Source organism: Trichomycterus rosablanca, chromosome 9 (genome assembly GCF_030014385.1).
Source record: "Trichomycterus rosablanca isolate fTriRos1 chromosome 9, fTriRos1.hap1, whole genome shotgun sequence".
Lineage (NCBI taxonomy): Eukaryota > Metazoa > Chordata > Actinopteri > Siluriformes > Trichomycteridae > Trichomycterus > Trichomycterus rosablanca.
In genome coordinates, this window is record NC_085996.1 from 33027307 (window position 1) to 33048800 (window position 21494).

At 36.6% G+C, this 21494-nt stretch overlaps 3 protein-coding genes across 3 annotated transcripts; all 3 read right to left on the reverse strand.

Annotated features, from left to right (window-relative positions):
• Window positions 1-4577: 4577 nt before the first annotated feature.
• pgfa (placental growth factor a) lies at window positions 4578-10858 on the reverse strand. Its single transcript, XM_063002522.1, has 6 exons — window positions 10793-10858; window positions 9257-9290; window positions 7896-8092; window positions 5215-5294; window positions 4751-4770; window positions 4578-4687 (listed from the first exon to the last, which is right to left on the reverse strand). The coding sequence occupies exons 1-6, from the start codon at window positions 10856-10858 to the stop codon at window positions 4578-4580; spliced, it is 507 nt and encodes a 168-aa protein (XP_062858592.1).
• Window positions 10859-13741: 2883 nt separating this feature from the next.
• LOC134320884 (zona pellucida sperm-binding protein 4-like) lies at window positions 13742-16982 on the reverse strand. Its single transcript, XM_063002523.1, has 8 exons — window positions 16676-16982; window positions 16129-16313; window positions 15228-15325; window positions 14995-15152; window positions 14735-14927; window positions 14518-14665; window positions 13923-13998; window positions 13742-13845 (listed from the first exon to the last, which is right to left on the reverse strand). The coding sequence occupies exons 1-8, from the start codon at window positions 16980-16982 to the stop codon at window positions 13763-13765; spliced, it is 1248 nt and encodes a 415-aa protein (XP_062858593.1). The 3' UTR covers window positions 13742-13762.
• A 1431-nt stretch (window positions 16983-18413) lies between these two features.
• Window positions 18414-21474, reverse strand: LOC134320885 (zona pellucida sperm-binding protein 3-like). Its single transcript, XM_063002525.1, has 8 exons — window positions 20890-21474; window positions 20704-20822; window positions 19471-19574; window positions 19155-19332; window positions 18853-18970; window positions 18703-18788; window positions 18537-18628; window positions 18414-18469 (listed from the first exon to the last, which is right to left on the reverse strand). The coding sequence occupies exons 1-8, from the start codon at window positions 21472-21474 to the stop codon at window positions 18414-18416; spliced, it is 1338 nt and encodes a 445-aa protein (XP_062858595.1).
• Window positions 21475-21494: the final 20 nt, after the last annotated feature.

The following is a 21494-nucleotide window of genomic DNA, read 5'->3' on the forward strand; positions in this document are numbered from 1 at the left end:
CTCATGTTGCTGTACCACTATGCTATGTGCCCCCAGAGAACAGAGTAAAATGTAAAACATGTAAGATGTAAAAAAAAAAGAAAGACAATCGAGTTTTGATTTGGCTTTCAGTATAAGCTTTTTAACTGGTAGGCACTACTATAGGAGTATAAAGGCCTACACCCCTCTGCCATAAAAACCCTGAATTCTCTAAACTCCGCATCCTAGTGCATAATTGGCAATTTATAAGGAGTGTGCAATAACTCTCTTTTTTTTTTTTTAAAGTTCATTAAAACTCACACCTGTATTTTTCTATGTGTATATGTTGCCAAAAGTATTCACTCACCCATCCAGATAATTGAATTCAGGTGTTCCAATCACTTCCATGACCACAGGTGTATAAAACCAAGCATCTAGGCATGCAGACTGCTTCTACACACATTTGTGAAAGAATTGGTCACTCGCAGGAGCTTAGTGAATTCCAGCGTGGTACCGTGATAGGATGCCACCTGTGCAACAAGTCCAGTTGTGAAATTTCCTCACTACTAAATATTCCACAGTCGACTGTCAGTGGTATTATAACAAAGTGGACACGATTGGGAACGACAGCAACTCAGCCATGAAGTGGTAGGCCACGTAAAATGACATCAGTAGTGTCTGACCTCACAAATGCACTTCTGGAAGAATGGTCAAAAATTCCCATAAACACACTCCTAAACCTTGTGGAAAGCCTTCCCAGAAGAGTTGAAGCTGTTATAGCTGCAAAAGGTTGGCCAACATCATATTAAACTCGGGATTAAGAATGGGATGTCACTCAAGTTCATATGCAAAAGAAGGCAGATGAGTGAATACTTTTGGCAATATAGTGTGTGTGTGTGTGCATACGTGTACTCTCAAGAAGATGCTCAAAAGATTTAATTGTACACTGTACAATGACAATAAAGGCATTCTATTCTATTCTATTCTATTCTATTCTATTCTATTCTATTCTATTCTATTCTATTCTATTCTATTCTATTCTATTCTATTCTATTCTATTCTATTCTATTCTATTCTATTCTATTCTATTCTATTCTAACAATACAAATAAACTGACATGTTCTTATTTCACCCCGAAAACCCAAACATTACAGTGGCATTACAGTAAGTGCTCTATTTTATACATTCATTTATTTACACTCATTTACCAAGTCATCCTCGTTGGGAAACTAGATGGGTTCACATCCTGGAAAAAGTACCAGTTTATCACCAGTCCAACAGTGATCTGAATCAAGGATCAAACCAAAGATCTCAGGAACTGTGTTGTTGTACAGCATTCATTTACCAGCTATTTTGTCACCAACCACCTACGATTATCTATAAACATTTACATTGTACACTCTAATTTTTTCAATATAGTATTATATAGTGTTATTTAGTATTTATATATAGTATTTTTTTATTTATATTATAGTATTATTTAGTGAAAATGCCAATCTTTTTATGAAGACTGCAAACCATTTGAGTTTGAACCTACATTTTAAAACAGTGCCAGCATTTATGAATTTGGGCCATGAAACAGCTGAGTTGAATGAAAATCTGAATTTTAAAACTTAAAACTGCTTAACCTAAATAAATATTGTGTTGAAAAAAGTTTATTTTACGATATCTACCATTTTATTTTAATATCTTTTTAATTTTTTTTATTCAGAGATTGAAAAAAACAGCCCCATCGACCTTTTGAGTTCAGCGAGTTCCAACTCATGTTCACTGAATCGGAGTCGACTCAATCATCTCTTGAATCGAACAGAAGTGGAAAACACGATACCGTACACGTGACAGCTGTTCTACGAGTGATACTGAGCGATTCACATGACGAGCGGGTGAATTAGGGTCACCAGGAAAGAAAAAACGTGTCTTCATTGATAGCGCACATTTAGCTGTATTATAATTATGAATCATATTTCCACGCTTCATGTGAAAAGCTGTTTTAGTAGAATCGGTCTGCGCTAAATTAAGTAGGTGTTGTGAAGAAAACGAATATACGTTATTCTGTGTGGCTAGTCCCGCCCCTTAATTTTCCCTGCTTTCCTATTGGTCAGTGAACACCAACCGGCGCTGTTAGAAACAAGTATTGGCCCATTTGTTACTCAATCAACCAATTAAACGTCGTTAATCTCTGGGATTCATTAGGCACGACGCACTTAAACTCGTTTATTACCATTTCACTTAGATTAATCCTATTCACTAACCAAAATGAATATCATATAAGGTTCATCTCACATATACAATAATTGAATTTAGTGTAGGGCAGTTGTAGCCTAGCGATTAAGGTACTGGACTAGTAATCAAAAGGTCACTGGTTCAAGCTCCACCATGACCAGATTGCCACTGTTTGGCCCTTTATTGAAAAATAAAGAATGGCTATGTTCCTCACAGCTAAAGTGATCCTTGCACCTGTAACAGATAAACAATGCTTAAAAAGCTTCAGAAAAAGAAAATACCAAATCCATGTATTGATTACAGAATCACATAACTACAAAGTGCAAGACAAAAATTTGTGAGTGACCCCACATATATAATTAAACAACTCACATCATAAACAGCAGAGCGCAGAACCGACTTGCCCCTGTTTTTTTCTTCTTTTGTTTTGGTTACTTAACCTTTGTCTGCTAGGGCTGAGAAAAGTTAGTCATCATATTTCACCATAAATAGTTGGCTTAGATACTGTATATTTAATCGCTAAAACTCACCTAAAATATTGTGCAAGATTCTGTTTAAGTCTAGAAGTAACAAAGAATATTAGTTTAATCAAACAAAACTTCAGAACTGTATATCACACTAAATCTCTTCAGTCTTTAAGGAGATATTTGGCCTCCATACCTGCATTCACAACGTTGATGTTCTAAAAAAGAAAGCTGTACGTACTGCTTGGTTCTGTGTACTGGGGTTATTCTCACCAGCTGCAATAAAAAAAATGAGGAGCATCAGTTTTGTGTCACATAATGCTGTTGACTCATTGGTGGTTTATTCTAAAGTTTAAAAAAGCCAAAACAAACTTCCATTAAGTTCCTTGAGCAAGGCCCTTAACCCTCAATTGCTTAGACAGTATACTGTCGCAGGACTGAAAGTCGCTTTGGATAAAAGCGTCTGCTAAATGCCGTAAATGTATGGAGTTTAATACTCTGCAATAGCTTGTCAACCTGTGTTTCTGTATTGCTCTTCAGGTTAGAATTTTGACTCAATGTGGATCTAATAAACATAAATTAGTTACTAATTTATGGATCTAATAAACATAAATTAGTTAACATATGTGCAAGTACCATTACTTAAAAGAGACAACAACTGACATATATACAAGTACTTTAATAAAAGCACAATAAAATAAGTATTACAATTATAACCCAGCCATTTTGTTATATAAAAGAAAGTCTTGTGCATCTTCCATGTCAAGTAGGTATAACATTAAAAACTGACTTTTTACCCAAAGCCCTGCATATTGCATGCTAGACATTAAATGGGCATATACTGAGAAGATCATGAAATGTAATCTATCGTGGAGTTATAACTATTCAGTAAGTTACCTAGTTGTTATGCAGTGGTGTAAATACAAAAAAACATCCTAAAATTTCTTTGCATCATATGGGTGGGGTTCAAAATGCATAAAGGGGACATACGGTAAGAAAGGACATTTATACTGAACTTACATTAGTTCCTCAACATGTGTTGCCCAACTGTATGCATTAAATACATTTAACAAGTCCTGCAGAGAATAAATATTTATCATGTATCTACTGTCAGTCAGGAGGACATCTTGAAGATTCTACAACAATACAATGCCATGATCTAACATCTAAAAAAATAAAAGAAACTGTAAAGACATACAAAGCCTATTTTAGAGCTATGGGATTGCAGTGAACCAGAGTGGGAGATAATATTTTTAAATGGATAAAAATTTACCAAGGACTGACTGGCCTGCTTGAATTTCTTCAAATGCTATATTGTCCTGCCGTGGCCAGATCAAAGTACTGTAATAAACCCAATAGAAATGCTGTGGTAAAACCTTACACAAGCAGTTTATATTCTAGCATCGTTTATGTATTCAATTAATAGGGGCTAAAGGCAATATAGGTAATACAAAAATAAAAAGAGTAATGGCCCTTATTTAACTCTGGAGGTAAATGTAGAGATACTGGCTAGCCTGCACATTATCCCTTCAACACACAACTTCTACTACTTGTAAAAATTTAATGACATTATCTTATTATTTTATTTATATTTTATAAATACATACTTGTGTCATCAAAATCAGGAACACATACTTATTTTTATTCAATAGCTTTTAAAAATGTGCTATTGCTGGCTTAGGTTATGCTTTCAACTAGTAGTTGCAAAGAATCTAACCTACCACTGGCAATGATGAACAAGAAACAATTGTAAACACAAACAGAGCGTCTGGATTATCAAAACAGATTATCATATTATTATTCATTCAGCCACCTTTGTGGTCTGCAGTCTTGTTGCAAAGTAGCTTGTTGTTTTCACTTCATGGCGGTTATTGTTGCAGGAAAGAGATTACACAAGGGACACAACATATTGGATTACAGGGCTCAACTCAGTTATTCAACACTTCCCAGACAGCTAGTGGACAGCCAGGTCTTTTCCTGGAGGTATTTGAGCGTCTTCATCTTTTTCATCTCTGATGAATCTGCTTGCATCTGTCCAAGAACTGGTAACAAAATTTGTGTTTATTTTAGAAATTTGAAAAATAAAGAATGGCTATGTTCCTCACAGCTAAAGTGATCCTTGCACCTGTAACAGATAAACAATGCTTAAAAAGCTTCAGAAAAAGAAAATACCAAATCCATGTATTGATTACAGAATCACATAACTACAAAGTGCAAGACAAAAATTTGTGAGTGAACCCACATATATAATTAAACAACTCACATCATAAACAGCAAAGCGCAGAACTGACTTGCCCCTGTTTTTTCTCTTTCTTCCTTTTCTTCTTTTGTTTTGGTTACTTAACCTTTGTCTGCTAGGGCTGAGAAAAGTTAGTCATCATATTTCACCATAAATAGTTGGCTTAGATACTGTATATTTAATCGTTAAAAAAAACTCACCTAAAATAATGTGCAAGATTCTGTTTAAGTCTAGAAGTAACAAAGAATATTAGTTTAATCAAACAAAACTTCAGAACTGTATATCACACTAAATCTCTTCAGTCTTTAAGGAGATATTTGGCCTCCATACCTGCATTCACAGCGTTGATGTTCTAAAAAAGAAAGCTGCACATACTGCTTGGTTCTGTGTACTGGGGTTATTCTCACCAGCTGCAATAAAAAAAAAAAAGAGGAGCATAAGAGGAGTTTTGTGTCACATAATGCTGTTGACTCATTGGTGGTTTATTCTAAAGTTTAAAAAAGCCAAAACAAACTTCCATTAAGTTCCTGCCTAAGATTAAAGTATGTTTACACAGCAAATCTAACATTTGTTTTAGGGTGCTTAGCTCTATTTACTTTGAGGAGCTGCTCTGAGAAAAGGCTTCCTGCACAACCAAACTTGTAGGTCTTCTAGTCCAGTCTTGACTTATAATCAAGTATAATCAACAGTAACCAGAGATGTCAGGTTATTGTCCTGGATGGTGGTTTAGAAAAATAGCTTCAGACCACTATACTGCCACCACCATGCTTGTAAAAGGTACAGCATTGTTAGGTTAAAATGCCTCATCACCTCTTCCTCAAACATTCATTTGGTCAAATGGCTCGTAGGTCTGACCACAACATTCCTTCCTAAGACCTTTTTATTGTGCAGGTAATCTGGTAATATACATCTTGATTGACGGAGACTGGACTTGGTTTGAAATGCCTTCATGTGACATTTCCCACTCATAAAAAAGTGTTATCAGCTTTTTAAGATTTCTAAGTGCCTACAAGACTTAAAATGTAAAGCTTGTGGCTCAGTCTAACAGGTGAAGTCAGACTAGCCCTATTTATATGAGCAAAAAGAAATCACAATTCTATGAATGATAATAGTCATTCATAGTCACTATTGAAGCAATCTCTCTGGTTATATGTTAATTATTGAACCAGCAGATTTCGTAATGTCAGAAAACCTGCAATAAATTAATAAAAAAACTAAAATCAGCAGTCTGATTGTCACAGAAGGAAAACCATTTGCAAAACTCAAGGCGTAATATACAGTACATAATCTCAACAACTTTTAGAAATAGAAACTTTATTCTTAATTGTATGTATAAAATCCCAGCTTCTGAATATTTAGTCAATAATGGTCCTTTGTTAATCCATTGATAGATAGGATAAAGGGGACTGACAAATTCTGCATTGAAAATTAAAACAGATTGGATACAGCCAGTAATCATATACATACAAAGTGCATCAACAGAAAAATGGAAACCTTTAACAAAACATAAGGAGCTAACAAGTCATTAGGGTAGCTTTTGACTTCAGAAAATCTTTCATTATTTTTTAATGCATTTTGTCCCCTTTTTCTCCCAATTTTAGTGCGTCCAATTTTTATCCAATTACATTATGCTTCCTCTCTACTGGAGCTGACCCCTGCCCCGAGAGCAAGACTGTCATATGTGCAGTAGCCGAATGCATGTTTTCACGTGCACGAGGCGAGTTCATATGCCAATCAGCTTTGTGCACGGAGAGCCGCGTAATTCCTCGACTTTGTGCAGATGCCATCAACCAGCCAGCAGAGGTCGTAATTCGCTCAGTTATGAGGAGTCCCTATCTGGCTTTATCCTACCCTATGAACAACAGCCAATCGTTGTTCATGCAGCTGCCCAGCCCACCGGATGTATTCGAAATCCCAGCTCTGGTGTGCTGGCGTGTTTTACCGCTGCACACCTGAGTGGCCTCTTTCACCATTTGTAAAATGCTGTAATACAAAGCCTCAGTAAATCAAGGGATGGGTACAGTGATCAGATTTTTAGTCTGTGTTTCAGAAATTTCCATAAAGCTTTTATTATGTTTACATCTGTGTTCGGGCGGCACGGTGGCTAAGTGGGTAGCACTGTCGCCTCACAGCAAGAAGGTCCTGGGTTCGATCCCCAGGTGGGGCGGTCCGGGTCCTTTCTGTGTGGAGTTTGCATGTTCTCCCCGTGCCTGCGTGGGTTTACTCCGGGTGCTCCGGTTTCCTCCCACAGTCCAAAAACATGCAAGTGAGGTGAATTGGAGATAATAAATTGTCCATGACTGTCCATGACTGTGTTCGATATAACCTCGTGAACTGAAGAACCTTGTGTGAAGATAAACTACCGTTCCTGTCATGAATGTAACCAAAAGTGTAAAACATGACGTTAAAATCCTAATAAACAAACAAACAAACATCTGTGTTCATGACTTTATACTGGTCTTCATAATATTCCAGCTGGCAACAGATTAAAAGCCAGCTTTGGTTTTATCTAAACATAAACCTATTAAAATGTAGGGAATATGGTGAAATTTGACATTTCAGACCTATAGTATTGACTTTTATTGCTCAAAGGTTTTGTGCTCCTTGCTCAGATTGTCTTGGTCCATTAATTTTTGAGACAACAGATTTCCAAATCGCTTACCTTCAGTTAATTTTAAATTGGACAAGCTAATGAAGAGTATTTTGTTGTAAACACTTAAGGTTGTTTCCCTTAAACCTTTTACTAAATTTCCTTGTTTCTGTGATACAGTTTGTGCACTCAGTTTTGGCCTCGTTGGAACATGTATTTGTGTTGATGCTACTTCTCAGATGTCCTTTATACCTGATACATTCCGTCAACTGTTAATCATCCTAATATATTTGTGAAGCTGGGTTTTTAATTGTTATTTAGCTGACTTTGCTAGCTTTTATAATATAACAGTTTATGGAAATCACACTGGATGAACATTTAAAGTTTTTTTAAAAGCTTAGCAGTAAAAATAAAAAAATACCTGCATTGTGACATTGTGGGTCAGGATGGGGGAGCACTTTAGTTTCTCATCATTACAACAACCAGAGCAGCGATGGAGGGGCACACAGCCAGGACTGAAAATGTGCTCCACACTGCCTGGATACTCCTTTTCCACCTCCACCATCTTCTCCAGAGACTGACACATACTTCGAAGCCACACGTCATGAAACAGCATTACTGCAGGAACAGTTACAATGCTTTTCAGTAAAAAATTTTAAATGTCTTTACAAAATGTATAACATTTTTTACACAATTCCACAGAGGACTGAGCATGCAAATCATATGTCTGGAAAAGTTAGGACATTCCATAAAATGCTATAAAAAGAATCTGTAATTTGTTAATTCTTTTAAACCAATGGACAAAAGTGGCTGACCAAATTGCTTTTGATAGTATTTTGTGAAAATAAAAAAATGTAAACGACTGACTGCAACACACTTAAAAAGTTTGAATGGGTCAAATAAAGTAACATCAGTTGGAACCATTCCTCAATAGGCAGGTGAATTGGTAACAGCTGCATGAGAATCTCCTGCTATTTTAATAAATATAGCAATATGAGCTTGAAAGTAGCAAGCACATGCCCAATTTTAAAAAGTAAAGACAGTAAAAGTTAAGTAAGTAAATTACAATTTTGCAAGTCTGTGGAATAATCAAAACACCTGAACATTTCACAGATAATGTAATCATCTCCACTCTTCACTCATGATCACTATAATGACTGGGTATATAGAAGCATTAACAAAAAAAAATTGTCTGCCATCAAATGATAGCCAGCAATTTAAGGACACCATCAACACTACTACCAACAGTTCATAACATTATTAAAAGATTCAGACAACTCAGAAGTTGAGCTTTTAAGCCATCTTGCAGATAATGTACATTGTATTCTCTGAGCCAAGAAGAAAAGGACTGTCCTGATTGTTACCTTCGCAAATTCAGAAGCAAGTGTTTCTCGCGGTATAGGGGTGTATTAGTGCCAATGGTATTAAGAACCTAAACATTTTTTTCACTTGCCAGATCAGGAATCTATAGAGTCGTATCTTGTACTGAGGGCCATGCTATGCTATTCTGTGATCATCCATCCCTCTTGCAGGCAAAGGAAACCCACTGACCTCCCTTTCTCTGACACAGACAATTGGGCCTGTTAAATGACTGGCCAGGCTAGCACGTTAGCGTGTCACACAAGTGCCAAATCTCTTGTATCTACACTGTTGTCAAATACAGGTAGAAATGTATTTGTAAATGTATAGAATTTGTTTTTATTTATGTTTTTCATACTTTGCCAATTTTAAAATTAAGTTTAAAAGGCATGAATAGTTTCAATAATAATAATAATAACTTACCTTTGGAATGGTTTGTGCCTAGATGGGCTGAGACCTACAACACCAAAAAATAATTAATTGATTAAACTAGAACTAATTGGACACAATGAACAGAATCATAATCATGACCAGGTCATGTTTATTAGTATTTGTTACTGCTTTTTTCATTAAGATATCTGGATAAGTAAATGTAAATAGACACTGAATGAATAAGACAATAAGAAGGATTATACAAAAAAACAGGTGAATACTTCATTAAAATATTAAACTGCAAATTGTCTTTGTGCACCAAACCAACTCAAACTAAAACAATCACAGTATGGCCTCTGAATATCTGGCCCAAATCCAATGTTGGGGTGATCTGAGAACAAACACGTAGAAAGTCTGAAGCAATTAGAGCATGTGGGCATTCATACTACTATAATGAGGGGCATGAATGAAGGACTAAGATTACCTAGGGGACGTGCAAATACCCAACCACAGTATGAAGAACGAGGCTGTGGTGTCATTTATGTACACATCTTATAAACTATATATTCAAAAGTAATTTGACACCTACAACCTTACTGGACATCATGTTTCAAAACCATATGTATTAGTATCGAGTTGCCCTCCCCTAAAACACAACATCGGCATTTCAATTCTTCCCAGAGCTGTTTAATAGGGGTCAGGGCTCAGTATAGTCCACTGGAGTTCCTCAACACTAAACTTGTCAAAAGATGCCTTCATGGACTTTGTATAGTTCACAAAGGCCACAAAGTGTTTCCACAAAGTTGGAGACATAAAAAACTTAAATAATTAGGAGGAGTTTCAAATACTTTAGCCATACAGTGTGTCTTTGGTGTGGTTTAAAGCTGCAATTTGTAACTTTTAAAATATATAATTTTTAAGGATTATTTTTGGATGGGTAGCATTAGTGCATCATTCACATGATTACGCTTCTTCAGTAACCACTTTGTTTTGATCAGCTGGTCTGGTGACACGTTGAATGACTGGGCACAAAGCATAAATATACCCTTGACAGGGCACCAGGGGAATACACAATACTAGTTATTTATTCACAATCAATTACACTTGGGTGTAACTTAGACTATCTGTCTAGTTTAATATTTTTTTGAATGTGGGGAAAAGTGTAGCTGGGATAAACTTCTGCCTATAACAATGTGGGTGACATTTTTTTGAGCTAGGTACACTGTGATTTTAATAAACTGGTTGTACATACATTGTGTTTATTTAATATTCATTCATCTTAAGTAACTGCTTTGTTTAAATTGGGGTTACAGTTTCTAGAGGTTGTCCTGAAAACACTGGCTGTGTGACAAAAATACACTTTCAACAGTGTACTAGTAGAAGTCAGTAGAAGAAATACACTAAGACATGGTTTATTATTAAATTAATCACATGCAGATCAATCAATTCATTTTTAAAATTGTATATCAATCACATTATTCACCAATCAGACAGAATGTTTAGAAAGACTGGAAACATTACAAAATAAGTAAAATAAAATTAACAAAGCATCTTAAATTACAGAAAGCATAAGATGTGATTTCTTACCTGTGTGAATGGCTTGTAGGGCAGGAGTAAAGAGAGGATTTGTATGAGCCAGATCAGAGTGCACATGTTGACTCAGTCATGCTGATCTGCAGAGTGGTGCGTGGGAAAAAAGCGAGAGGGCACATCAGCACTCCCGGCTCCCACAAACGAAGAGAGAGAATAAGAGACAGACTCATCTTTAACCTTACAAAGTTGAAAAGTTACCTTAAATTTTTACATTAAGACTGTGCCATTATGTGAGTACATTGTTAGTAGTGTTAGATCTCCCCCTGACCTGATAGTGAGTAAATAAATGTGTCCATAATCATCAAAAACTATTAAGTAAATTAATAAAATCTATCAATATAAAAAGGTAGAAAAACTGTAGTCATGCTCCCAGGAGCTTTTACTTAAAAAAATAGAAAATAAAACACAGGCTTCTTTGCTAAATAGATATGATTTTATCATACCGTGGTTGCAACAGAAAAAAACTAAATCCATTGCTGTACTTTATCTTGTAACCTCTAGGGCCACAATTTTACCCCATGCACACCTTTATTAGAGCATTAGTGGATATGTGCTTATGGATCTAAGTTTTTGAGGAACTAAGGTAGCAACAACTTTTAGATCATTGTTAGACCTTAATAAAGCTGCAATGTAGATTATAAACAGGTTCTTTACTAATGTCTATAATTTTGTGTTAAACTGTAGACTAAAAATTTGAACTGCCAGTTACTCTAAACTGTAATAGAAAATTTTGTAGTTGGTTGTTTGAGCCACAGGCTCAAAGTTGGCTTATAAAACAAGAACATTTTTCTTACAAATAAACAAATGTTAAATTCAATGCCTACAACAAACTACAATCAGTTACAACAGAGACAAATGTGTCTTTCCTATTAACGCTTTTCAATTGTTTGGGAACCAAGGTAACTAAGGGTTGCAGTTTTGCAAGTGGATTTTTTAATCATTCTTGATTAATACAAGATTTCAGCTGCTCAACAGTCCATGGGTGTATATTTGCTAATCTTCTTGAACCTTTATTTAACTAATAAATCTAAGCAAGAACTTTAACCCTTAATTGCTTACACTGTAATTGGCTACAATTGTAAGTTGCTTTGAAATAACTTCTTTGTACAAGAGAACAAACAAATCACGTGTTTTTATAGTATTTTTTAATGTATTCTCCAGAATTAGGGTTTATATTTTGCTTAAGATTGGTAAAGCTGATAGGTAGTTGTATGTTTGGGGTTTACTTACACAAAAAAATAAAAATAAACACTTTCATGTTTTAAAAGAAGCCCCACAAAAAAGCCAATAATTTGATGATTACAGTTGATGTAACTACCTTCTTTAATGTCAAAGATGACCACAGAGCAACCATATCTTTGTATATATTTTTGTTTATTTCACTGTGTTGGCATTATTATTTCTTTAACGTTTATGGATTTTAGCAGACACATTTATACAAAATGACTTACCGTTGTGACAGAACACAAGGCAAGTGATTGAGGGATAAGGGCCTTGCTAAGGAGATCAACAGTGGCAACTTGGCAGTGGTGGGGCTTAAATTAACAACCTTCTGATCGGTAGTACAGCGACTTAACAGCTAGACTACCAATGCTCCAACATTCTCCGCCTGGTTTACTAACAGAAAAGCTACCATTTTTGCTGCCATATTTTTTGGTATCTGTGGAATGAAGGAGGATTTTCCACCGACATGTGGCGCAGCATTAGTAAAGCTGTAGGTGATAAGGCGGATTTGCTATGGTCAGAAAAAAGCCCAAAAAAAACACAGGATACCTAGGAATGTAAACAAAGTGGAGATATTTGTGTACTCCTCAACTTTAACTGCAAGATACTTAATGTGGCACACAAAGACAGTTTCAATCAGACATGTTTAACCTCCTTCACCTTAAAAGGTATTGTGGTAATGTTTATAGAGTTGAATTAATATATAACAAGTCTTAGTAAACAGAGAACAAATATTTATTAATACATACAATAATAATAGAAACATACAACATTAATAGAAAAAAAAAAAATCTAGTTCTCTTAAAACATGTGCTCTATTATTTAAACCCCAGCCCGAGTACATAGTGGAACAGTCTTTTACCTTGTTAAGCTCTGTAATGAAATCTTCACCAAAGAGTCACATGGAATCTTGTGCAAAAGCTTCCAGATCATGAGGTATGATAGCTTTTACTCTGCAATTGCCTTCTTTAAATTCCACCTAGGATTTTTTTTTATTAACTAAACTATTTTATCACAGAAGGCATAACATTCCTTCTCAAAATGTTTAGCTATTTCTGTGAGCCCATGATGCCAGTTATACTCTCAAAATGTGTCTTATCTCATTTCCCAGGGGTAGCATGGTGGCTTGGTGTGTAGCACTGTTGCCTCACAGCAAGAAGGTCCTGGGTTCAATCACCAGGTGGGGTGGTCCAGGTCCTTTCTGTGTGGAGTTTGCATGTTCTCCCAGTGTCTGCGTATTTTTTTCTCTGGGAGCTCATGTCCAAAAACATGCAAGTAAGGTGAATTGGAGGTACAAAATTGTCCATGACTGTGTTTGACATTCAGTTTGTGAACTGATGAATCTTGTTTAATGAGTAACTACTGTTTCTGTCATGATTGTAACCAAAGTGTGTAAAACATGACGTTAAAATCCTAATAAATAAAATCTTTCCCAGCTTTTGAGACAGCTCCTTAGATTTTACTATGGTTGCAATAAAAGGACCATGGCAGCTCAGTAGTTACTAGACTGGTAATAAGAAGTTTGATGGTTTCAGCCCCACAGTCACCAGGTTCCGATATCCCTGCACCCTCAGTTGCTTGGTTTGTAGTTGCTTTGGATAAGTGTCTGCTAAAGTTGAACTGTGGGCCAACAAAAGTAAATTTCTTTAAAAACAGCGTCCCTTCATATGTTGTTGGGCCAGTAAATAATGTTTAAGAATAAACAGTTTTTAAGCTTGTTACAAATTTTATTTAAAATAGTTACATATAAACAAGGACCAGTTTACCACTGGAGACCACAACACTGTTTGAACTAGTTTTCGTTGCCAGTGAAACCTCTCTCCCTGTAAGTAAGAGGAGAAAGGACAGTCATAAAACATTTAAGACAAAGAATTACACTAGGAAATCTAGGAATGCTTACTTTGTCTACTACATTTCTGCTCACAACGGTCCGATTCTGTTGGAAGGCACACGGCTGCTGTACAGTGAATAAACACCTTGTAGAAAACACAGCAAATCGTTAACCTCTTAAAATGCACATAACTAGTAGCAGGTCCAAAATAATAACAATTTTACTATCTAAATACACTGGTATTATGTCCAAAGAAATAAAACAGCAGTTTAAAGCACAAAACTTGAAAAGTGTTACAGGTGGCTAAAGAATCAAATCATTTATATTTTGGGATATTTAGGGGTAGATGGCAGTATTATGGGTGAAGCATCAGCTTCAACTACAAATAATGAATTAACTACAAAGAAATCTGGCTAAAATTCAACTGATGACAAATATTTTATTAGGGTCAGAGAGAAGGTGGAGCACTAAATATACTATTTGATCTAGATTTAAGCACAAATTGTGTTACACATTGAATATGACTTGCAATTATGGCCAGAAAGCTCCTACAACATTCTACTTTAAAGTGTTTTATACTTAATTTTCAATCCAACTGAAAAGCATTAATATTAGTTAGTTATCTGACCACTCATAAGACATGGAACAAGTTGCTTTCTCATACCGTTTCCCTCAGAGGGGTAAGTGATTCCTGATCGACAAATGCAAACATCTTCACAATAAAGCGTTTATAATGAGTAGGGAACTGAAGGCCTGAAGTGTCATTCAATGGAACCAAGTTGGTCATGTGACGGTCAGCTGAGTATGGACACCTGTGGATGGAAGCAGAGTTAATAAATACAAAGTACCAGCATAAAAGAAAGCAAGTCAGCCTGACTTACCCATCAACCAAAAGATCCCACTGAGGTAGGCTCAAAAGATCAGAGCTGGAGGTTGCCCAGCAGCGTCCCAAAGTCAAGACAATACTGGGATCAGTTCTCTCCAAAATGCGCACTTCTACATAAACAGGATCTCGAAGAACTTTTGTGACTGGGTAGTCAGTCTCATTGTAGTATGAAGAATAAGCCACATCACCTGTAAACAGAACACGGTTAAGACAAAGCCATATTTTTAATCACAGGTCAAAGGATCCATAGCTTACCCTCCATACATCCTTCAACTGTACACTGACCATTGCCCAATCTAAGTTCCAGTCTGAGGGGCCCAGAAACAGCCACTGGTAGAAGTGGAGGAGTACCATCGACCTTGAGAACCATCGCCTCCACTGCAGTTACAGAGTACCTGCACTGAAATAGAAGTCTGGCAAAACAAATTTAGTCAGTAAAACTATTAAAAGGCAGTCACATGATTTTATATATACACACTTAAACTTACTTAAAATGGCTATCCCTCATGATAGCACCTAGGGGGCCAATTTCAACATCATAAGATGAGGTCATTGCATTTTCATAGATCACATGACCATCTTTTTCCTATGACGGACATAAACGGTTAAAGAGGAAAGTAAACAATAAAGATTAATTTTAAAATAAAGCTTTCATTTGCATCAACAGTACAGATGTATTTTTTAAATACACTCCCCAAAATACCTACTCACCATGATATTTATAGACATATTTAATATTTACAGTATAAATACAGTATAGTACGGTGCAAGAGCACCCATTTTGGACGCAGGTCATGCCAACAAGCTTTAAATATATTTGCTGAAACTGACTACCATGTGGCCATTTATAACTTTGCACTTGCCCATTTCAATACTGCATACAATGCTAGCATTTGTTATGCTACCAGCATATGACAAAACAGGCTAATAGCTATATTGCTGCCAATGTAGCCTTCTTTCTTTATTGCTACAAGTACACCCTGGGGTATTTCACATGTACCAAATTAAACTGATCAAAATCTAGATCAATTGTACACTTTCTACACCAAGACAAAGCTTTGGAGACATTCTAGAGAGATATTTGCCTCAAACACAAAGCCAATGTGAATTAACAAGCATTAATGCTAAGGTACCAGTAATTTAACAAATGTTTAACATATCCCAAGAGCGAACTAGTGGCAACAGACATATATCCAACACACCATTACTCCAAAATCCTATAAATCTCTAGTGTAAAAATGACAAGAGCAGCAAAGATGTGTAGCTTTTAATCTTATGGCTTATTTTGGTTTACCATTACAGCATCACTGACCTTGCAAATGGTCAAATCTTCTTGACAATTGTTATATCCTAAGTGTAAATAAGTGTCAACTATATAGTCATACTTACAGTGATCTTTGTTCCACAAGCAGTGACAGGAAATTGATAAATTGTAAAAGCAGCAGTGATACCAACAGGGCTGCATGATGCTTCATTCCCCAACAGATGAACTGAATCCAAGCTTAGCTGTGGTACAGTGGTATCCCGAGCCACAACAACCACAAACTGACCATCTCTGATACACTGGACAGTCACTAACAATGAGAAAAAGTTTAAGCTTATAGAGTTAGTTAAAAAATATAACAACTGCATCAAGGCAAAAGGATGTTCCACCAAGTACTGAGGCTGGGGTTGAGCAATAGTGCACATGGACATTTGTCAAAAAAACTAGATGATTTTTTTAATTTAAACTCAGTTATGTCATCTTATCAAACTTGCTTTTATTAATGGGAAGTTATTTGTACATTTTATTACATTCTCTACCTTTTAAAGGTGGGAGACAAACCATAGGACAAGAACACTACTAGCTTCATTTTCAAATAAACATAGCATGTTAAAAAAAATCCTTATACACCTCAGCTATGGACTCAAACAAGGCAGTAGTAAAAGTATTTACCTGCTTTACCATAGTAACACTGTGTTCCATTAAAACAGCACTGTATGGATGCACAGTCAGTAGCAGTAATGCCAGCTTGTCCACACTGCACTTTTTCCTGCTCCTCTACTGCACACCTTTGTGAAAGTTCTTCTATAGCTGCCGGTTCATGTGGTGGAATTTCACTAGGTATCTGTTGTTCAGTTTGTTGGGGCTCTGAAGCTCTGGGTCTTAACCCTAGAAATCTCTGAGTTGGTGTTATTGCATGGCATAAAATAAGCAAAGCATAAAGAACCAACAGTCTGTTTATCATTGACATGTCAGCCATGTTGCTCTACTTTAACCATTCAGGTGCAGCTTACCTCTTTATAACAGGTCACTTTCTGTCACCTTAAATAACTCCACCTCCACTGTTTACCTCTAATTACCTTCCAGTCCTGCCTAGTTCATTTCAGTCAGACTCAGTTTAAGCCATGACCTAAAGGGTTATAAAACCAAAAATACCACAAGGATGATGACAGTTATTATTGTCTTACAGTTATTAAAGAAGTATATTAACAAATGGAAATTAGGAAAAATATATATAAATGAGCCATTTAAAATGATTATTTTACTATGACTTGTACAACAGATAATTGTTTAATATTTATTTTTTAGGATTTTAACAATGTTTTACACTTTGGTTGCATTTATGACAGGCCAGGTAGTAACATGTTACATAGGAGTCATTCAATTTGTAACAGAAAAAAAGCACAAAGCAAGACCCAAGTTAGAACACTGAGTTCAAGCCAGGCTCTCTCATCAAATATCAGTGTTTAATCTCAACATTCCAGGTACTCCAAAAATCATGTAGAAAGAAATGTTAGTGCCAGTTGTCTGGCAAGGTGACAAGTAGTGCAGTTTATTTAACCAATGTAATGTTTTTACTACTTTAGTTGCATGTATTGTACATACAATGACTGGACTGAAAATACTAAACACAATTAAGTGAACAAATATCAGCAACCATTGGCTACCCAGCCTGTAATTACTGAAACTCAATGCTTTATTGGCAAAGCACTGAAGTGGATTGAAAGGTGGAATGGCAACATAAGGTTTTCCAACACCCAATTTCAGCCGGTCATCAGAAATAAGTAAACACACACATCGCTTAATAAAAATACATAACTGCCAACATGCTCACAAATAACATGAACCTTTCTATGCCTCTTAGACTGTACTTGTACCTTTAATTGGGTTCAGGTTTAAAATTTACTTCGAGACACTGCTTCATTACTATTAGAGGTCACTAACTTTACACAATTAAATTCCATACTAACCTAGTACCAAAGTTATTTAACACACATTGCTTAACAATTTCTGCCCTTAAAAGGTCAAGAAAAGAGCTACAAAGTATGGTTTGCTCTATTATACAACTATTGATAGATTTTACAGGCTTCACATACATCAACACGAAGGTTTAAGAAAGCATGCTTTTAAAACATACATTTTACACCGTTTGGCTGATGGGGCTTGCCAAGTACACCCAGCCCTCCAAAGCCTGATCCCCCTACCACAAACATGTTGGCCTTAGTCTCTTATTACAATGGATTTGGTCACTGGGTTATGACCAACCAATGTAGTTCTGGTCCTGGGCACTGCCATCTATGGATGCATGTAATGATCATTACATGCATGCAACAATTCTTCTACAACTTTGTCAAAACATACAATTCAAAAGGTTTAAGAAAGTTCTATTTATTTAATAAGAAGACGACATCTATAGTTCCTTGACAAAAAGTGGTCCAATAGTGGCTTTTCCCTCCCATTGAAGACCTGCAGTGAAGAACAACGAATTAGAAGAAAGCTAAAACAATTCTGTTTACTGTAACTAACAGTTTACCTTTATCTGTTGCCAGAGCTCTTCTTTTCCTATATCCACAAGATTCATTGCAGCAGTTGCACACCTGATCAGTTCCATCTGTAGAAACCCACCTATAGAAACACCAGCAGTTCAATTCTCATTCTCAGTTGTTTTTTCCCTAAATTAATGATCAATAAAGTATTACCCATTTGACATAAAGGAACAAGCTTTATGTTCTTCATCTGTAGGTGATGAGGCTGCAGTTGCCTTGAGGAAACACTTGATGTAGATCTGCAAAGACAGTCACACATTTACCTTACTTGGACAAATGTCCAATGAGACCAAGATTGTAAACAAAACATACTGGACTAGTTTCCTCCTGGAACTGGAATGCTTCCAACTGAAATTGCAGCCTAGACGATCTTGATCGAGGCAGAAAGCTGGAGTTTGAGATCTTTCCATCAGTAAAGCACCTAAAGGAAAGATGGTTAAATATTACTTCATTTTTACTTTACATTACTTCACAGTCTCTTTGCAAACTGTACCTTGTGCAGTGGTAACTGTACCTTGTGCAGTGGTAACTGTACCTTGAAGTATCACAAATTCATTTTTGTTAGAAAGCTAATTTCCTAAATGCATGAATGACCCGTTTCCTACCCATGGTTTTCAATGAAGGTATATCTGGGATCTTCATTTTCATCTGGACTTCCAGCTGCCACACAGGTGTCCACAAACAAACGAAGGGCCATGTGGCTGACTTGCAGCACAGATGCTTCAATATTCATAAACTCTCCCAGAAAATACACATCCGAGGCTCTCTCAGACGTCCAGTCATCTGCAAACACGAATGGAAATAAATTAATATAATGGGGGGAGGGTTGTTTGGATTAATGCCATGTTTAACATGTGTCATTTTATGGCATGATGGGTATTATGTGGAGGTGTTTTATATAAATGTGTGTCTTATACAAACCAGTCATGAGTTGCAGGGAGAAGACCAGGAAATCCTCTGCAACCGCAGTAGCTGTGTAAGGCATCCAAGTTGGCTTCAGGCTATTGCTGCTTACATTGTGTTTCCTGGAATTTCACAGCAGTCAGTAATTGCTCAAAATTACTTCTAAGACATCTGTATGTCCTACAAATTGTCAAAACTGGCCATTTAAGCAAAATTATAAGTTGTCATTTTAACCCTTCAAACAAGTCAATTTTGGACATTTATTTTCCTGGCTATGTTACTATAGTAAGATGCTTTCAATCCCATTGTAGACACTTCTATGTAGACATCATTCCAAGTATTGTTTTGCATTACTGCATGTAAATCTTAGTGATAAACATAGCAATGCATTTTTGCATATTTATATACATTAAGATGCTATATTTTTCCTTTGTTGACAATCTTTCCTAGTACAATATTTCCTAGGAGTATTTGGTCCAAAACATTCACAGTTGTCAGTTCCTTGTCAGCCTCACTATAGATACGAATAGAAAGCCCAATGGTGTGTACACCATCATTTAGTTGGAAGTGTGGATTGTGGTTATATAGGTATAGAGTCAATCAGTAGGACAATCTTGAGACATGGCTTTTGCTATATTGCAAATACTAAGACAGCCAGAAAATTGCTTTAAAAACACAAGTCAAATTCCATGTCTAATACTAAACAAATGCATCCTTGTTTTAGAAGTCTCATTACACCAGCTTAATGGCACTAATTGTCTTTACATTGTGGTTACATTCATGACAGGACAGGTAGTTACAGGTTACACATGATTTGTCAGTTCAAGTTCAATGTCAAACACAGCAATGTCAACTTAAATGTCTTTGGACTGTGGCAGAAAACCGGAGCTCCCAAAGGAAACCCACACAGACACAAAGAGGACATTCCTATTCCACACATAAAGGACCCAGTCATCCCCACCTGGGAACTGAACCCAGGACTTTCTCGCTGTGAGGTGACAGCACTACCCACAAAGCCACTGTGCCACTCTTAAATGCATAATGCCCACTAAACCCAACTTGCCAAAGTTATTTACCAAACACAAATTTGGTGCATCAGAGTGCATGTCACAATATCACAAAACCACACGGATTTAATGCAATTTAGTTTGCTAGTTGGCTCATTACATTCTCTGGGGAAACACATAATATGTACTACATTATTTGAAACCATAAACATGCAAAACATTAAAAAAGACAAACCACCCTCACCTCAAATAGTGGCACTCAATATTAACAGCAGCACCACGTGACCGAACAATAGGCCTCCCAGCTGAAATTTTGGGTTTGTAGATGATGCTGAAAACATATACCAGTGCCTCATCAGTCACCTAGAAAAAGAAGAAACTATAAACAATGCTATCCACTCAGCAGTAGCAAAAATTCAACAAACCCCACCATTGTCAGACTGTTGCAGCCCTCCAGTGCAGACTGAAAGACCAGCACACCAGCAAAGGAATCCACCTCTTCAGCCACACAGCCGCCCAGAGTAATAGATGAGGAATCAACACGTTGACCAGTGCCAAAGAAATCTAGCTTCACTTCTACTATAACTGCCTTCTCCCCACACTTTACTGCCAAACTGTTGGTTGGAGTGGGCCGCCTCAACCCAAACTGCTCTGGCTTTTGTTCAGGCTTTCCTTGCACATCAGGAAACTCCAAGGACAACTCCTCAATCTCCTGCACCACCGGATTGGAATCAACATTATCTGGGACACTTGTAGTGTCTATACTTTCTGTTACTGGAAGTGGCACCTCTGTTGGAACCAACTGGTCTGATTGTGGTGCCCGTGGACGGAATAAGTTGGACTGGTGAATAGGCTGCCAATACTGATGATCTTGCAGTAGTGCTGGTGGCCAGTACTGCGATTGTGCTTGCACCACATTTAAACAAACAACTACAACAAACATCAAAAGCCTAAAAACACTTTGAATAAAACCCATGGCTGCAGCCCCCACTATAACATGCTGAGCCACACTCATTCACATATACACCGTACCAG

Excerpts from the sequence above, each read along its gene's own strand:
- LOC134320884 (XM_063002523.1), bottom strand. The coding sequence starts at position 16,982 with ATGGCTGACATGTCAATGATAAACAGACTGTTGGTTCTTTATGCTTTG. Across the intron at positions 15,326-16,128 it reads CTTGTGGAACAAAGATCACT|GAAAAAGATGGTCATGTGAT; the intron begins GTAAGTATGACT and ends TGTCCGTCATAG. Across the intron at positions 15,153-15,227 it reads ATGAGGGATAGCCATTTTAA|ACTTCTATTTCAGTGCAGGT; the intron begins GTAAGTTTAAGT and ends TTGTTTTGCCAG.
- pgfa (XM_063002522.1), bottom strand. The coding sequence starts at position 10,858 with ATGTGCACTCTGATCTGGCTCATACAAATCCTCTCTTTACTCCTGCCC. Across the intron at positions 8,093-9,256 it reads AGGCACAAACCATTCCAAAG|TAATGCTGTTTCATGACGTG; the intron begins GTAAGTTATTAT and ends CTGTTCCTGCAG. Across the intron at positions 5,295-7,895 it reads CCCACAATGTCACAATGCAG|CTGGTGAGAATAACCCCAGT; the intron begins GTATTTTTTTAT and ends TTTTTATTGCAG.
- LOC134320885 (XM_063002525.1), bottom strand. The coding sequence starts at position 21,474 with ATGAGTGTGGCTCAGCATGTTATAGTGGGGGCTGCAGCCATGGGTTTT. Across the intron at positions 19,575-20,703 it reads ATTGAGTGCCACTATTTGAG|GAAACACAATGTAAGCAGCA; the intron begins GTGAGGGTGGTT and ends GTGAAATTCCAG. Across the intron at positions 19,333-19,470 it reads CTCCCTGCAACTCATGACTG|ATGACTGGACGTCTGAGAGA; the intron begins GTTTGTATAAGA and ends TCGTGTTTGCAG.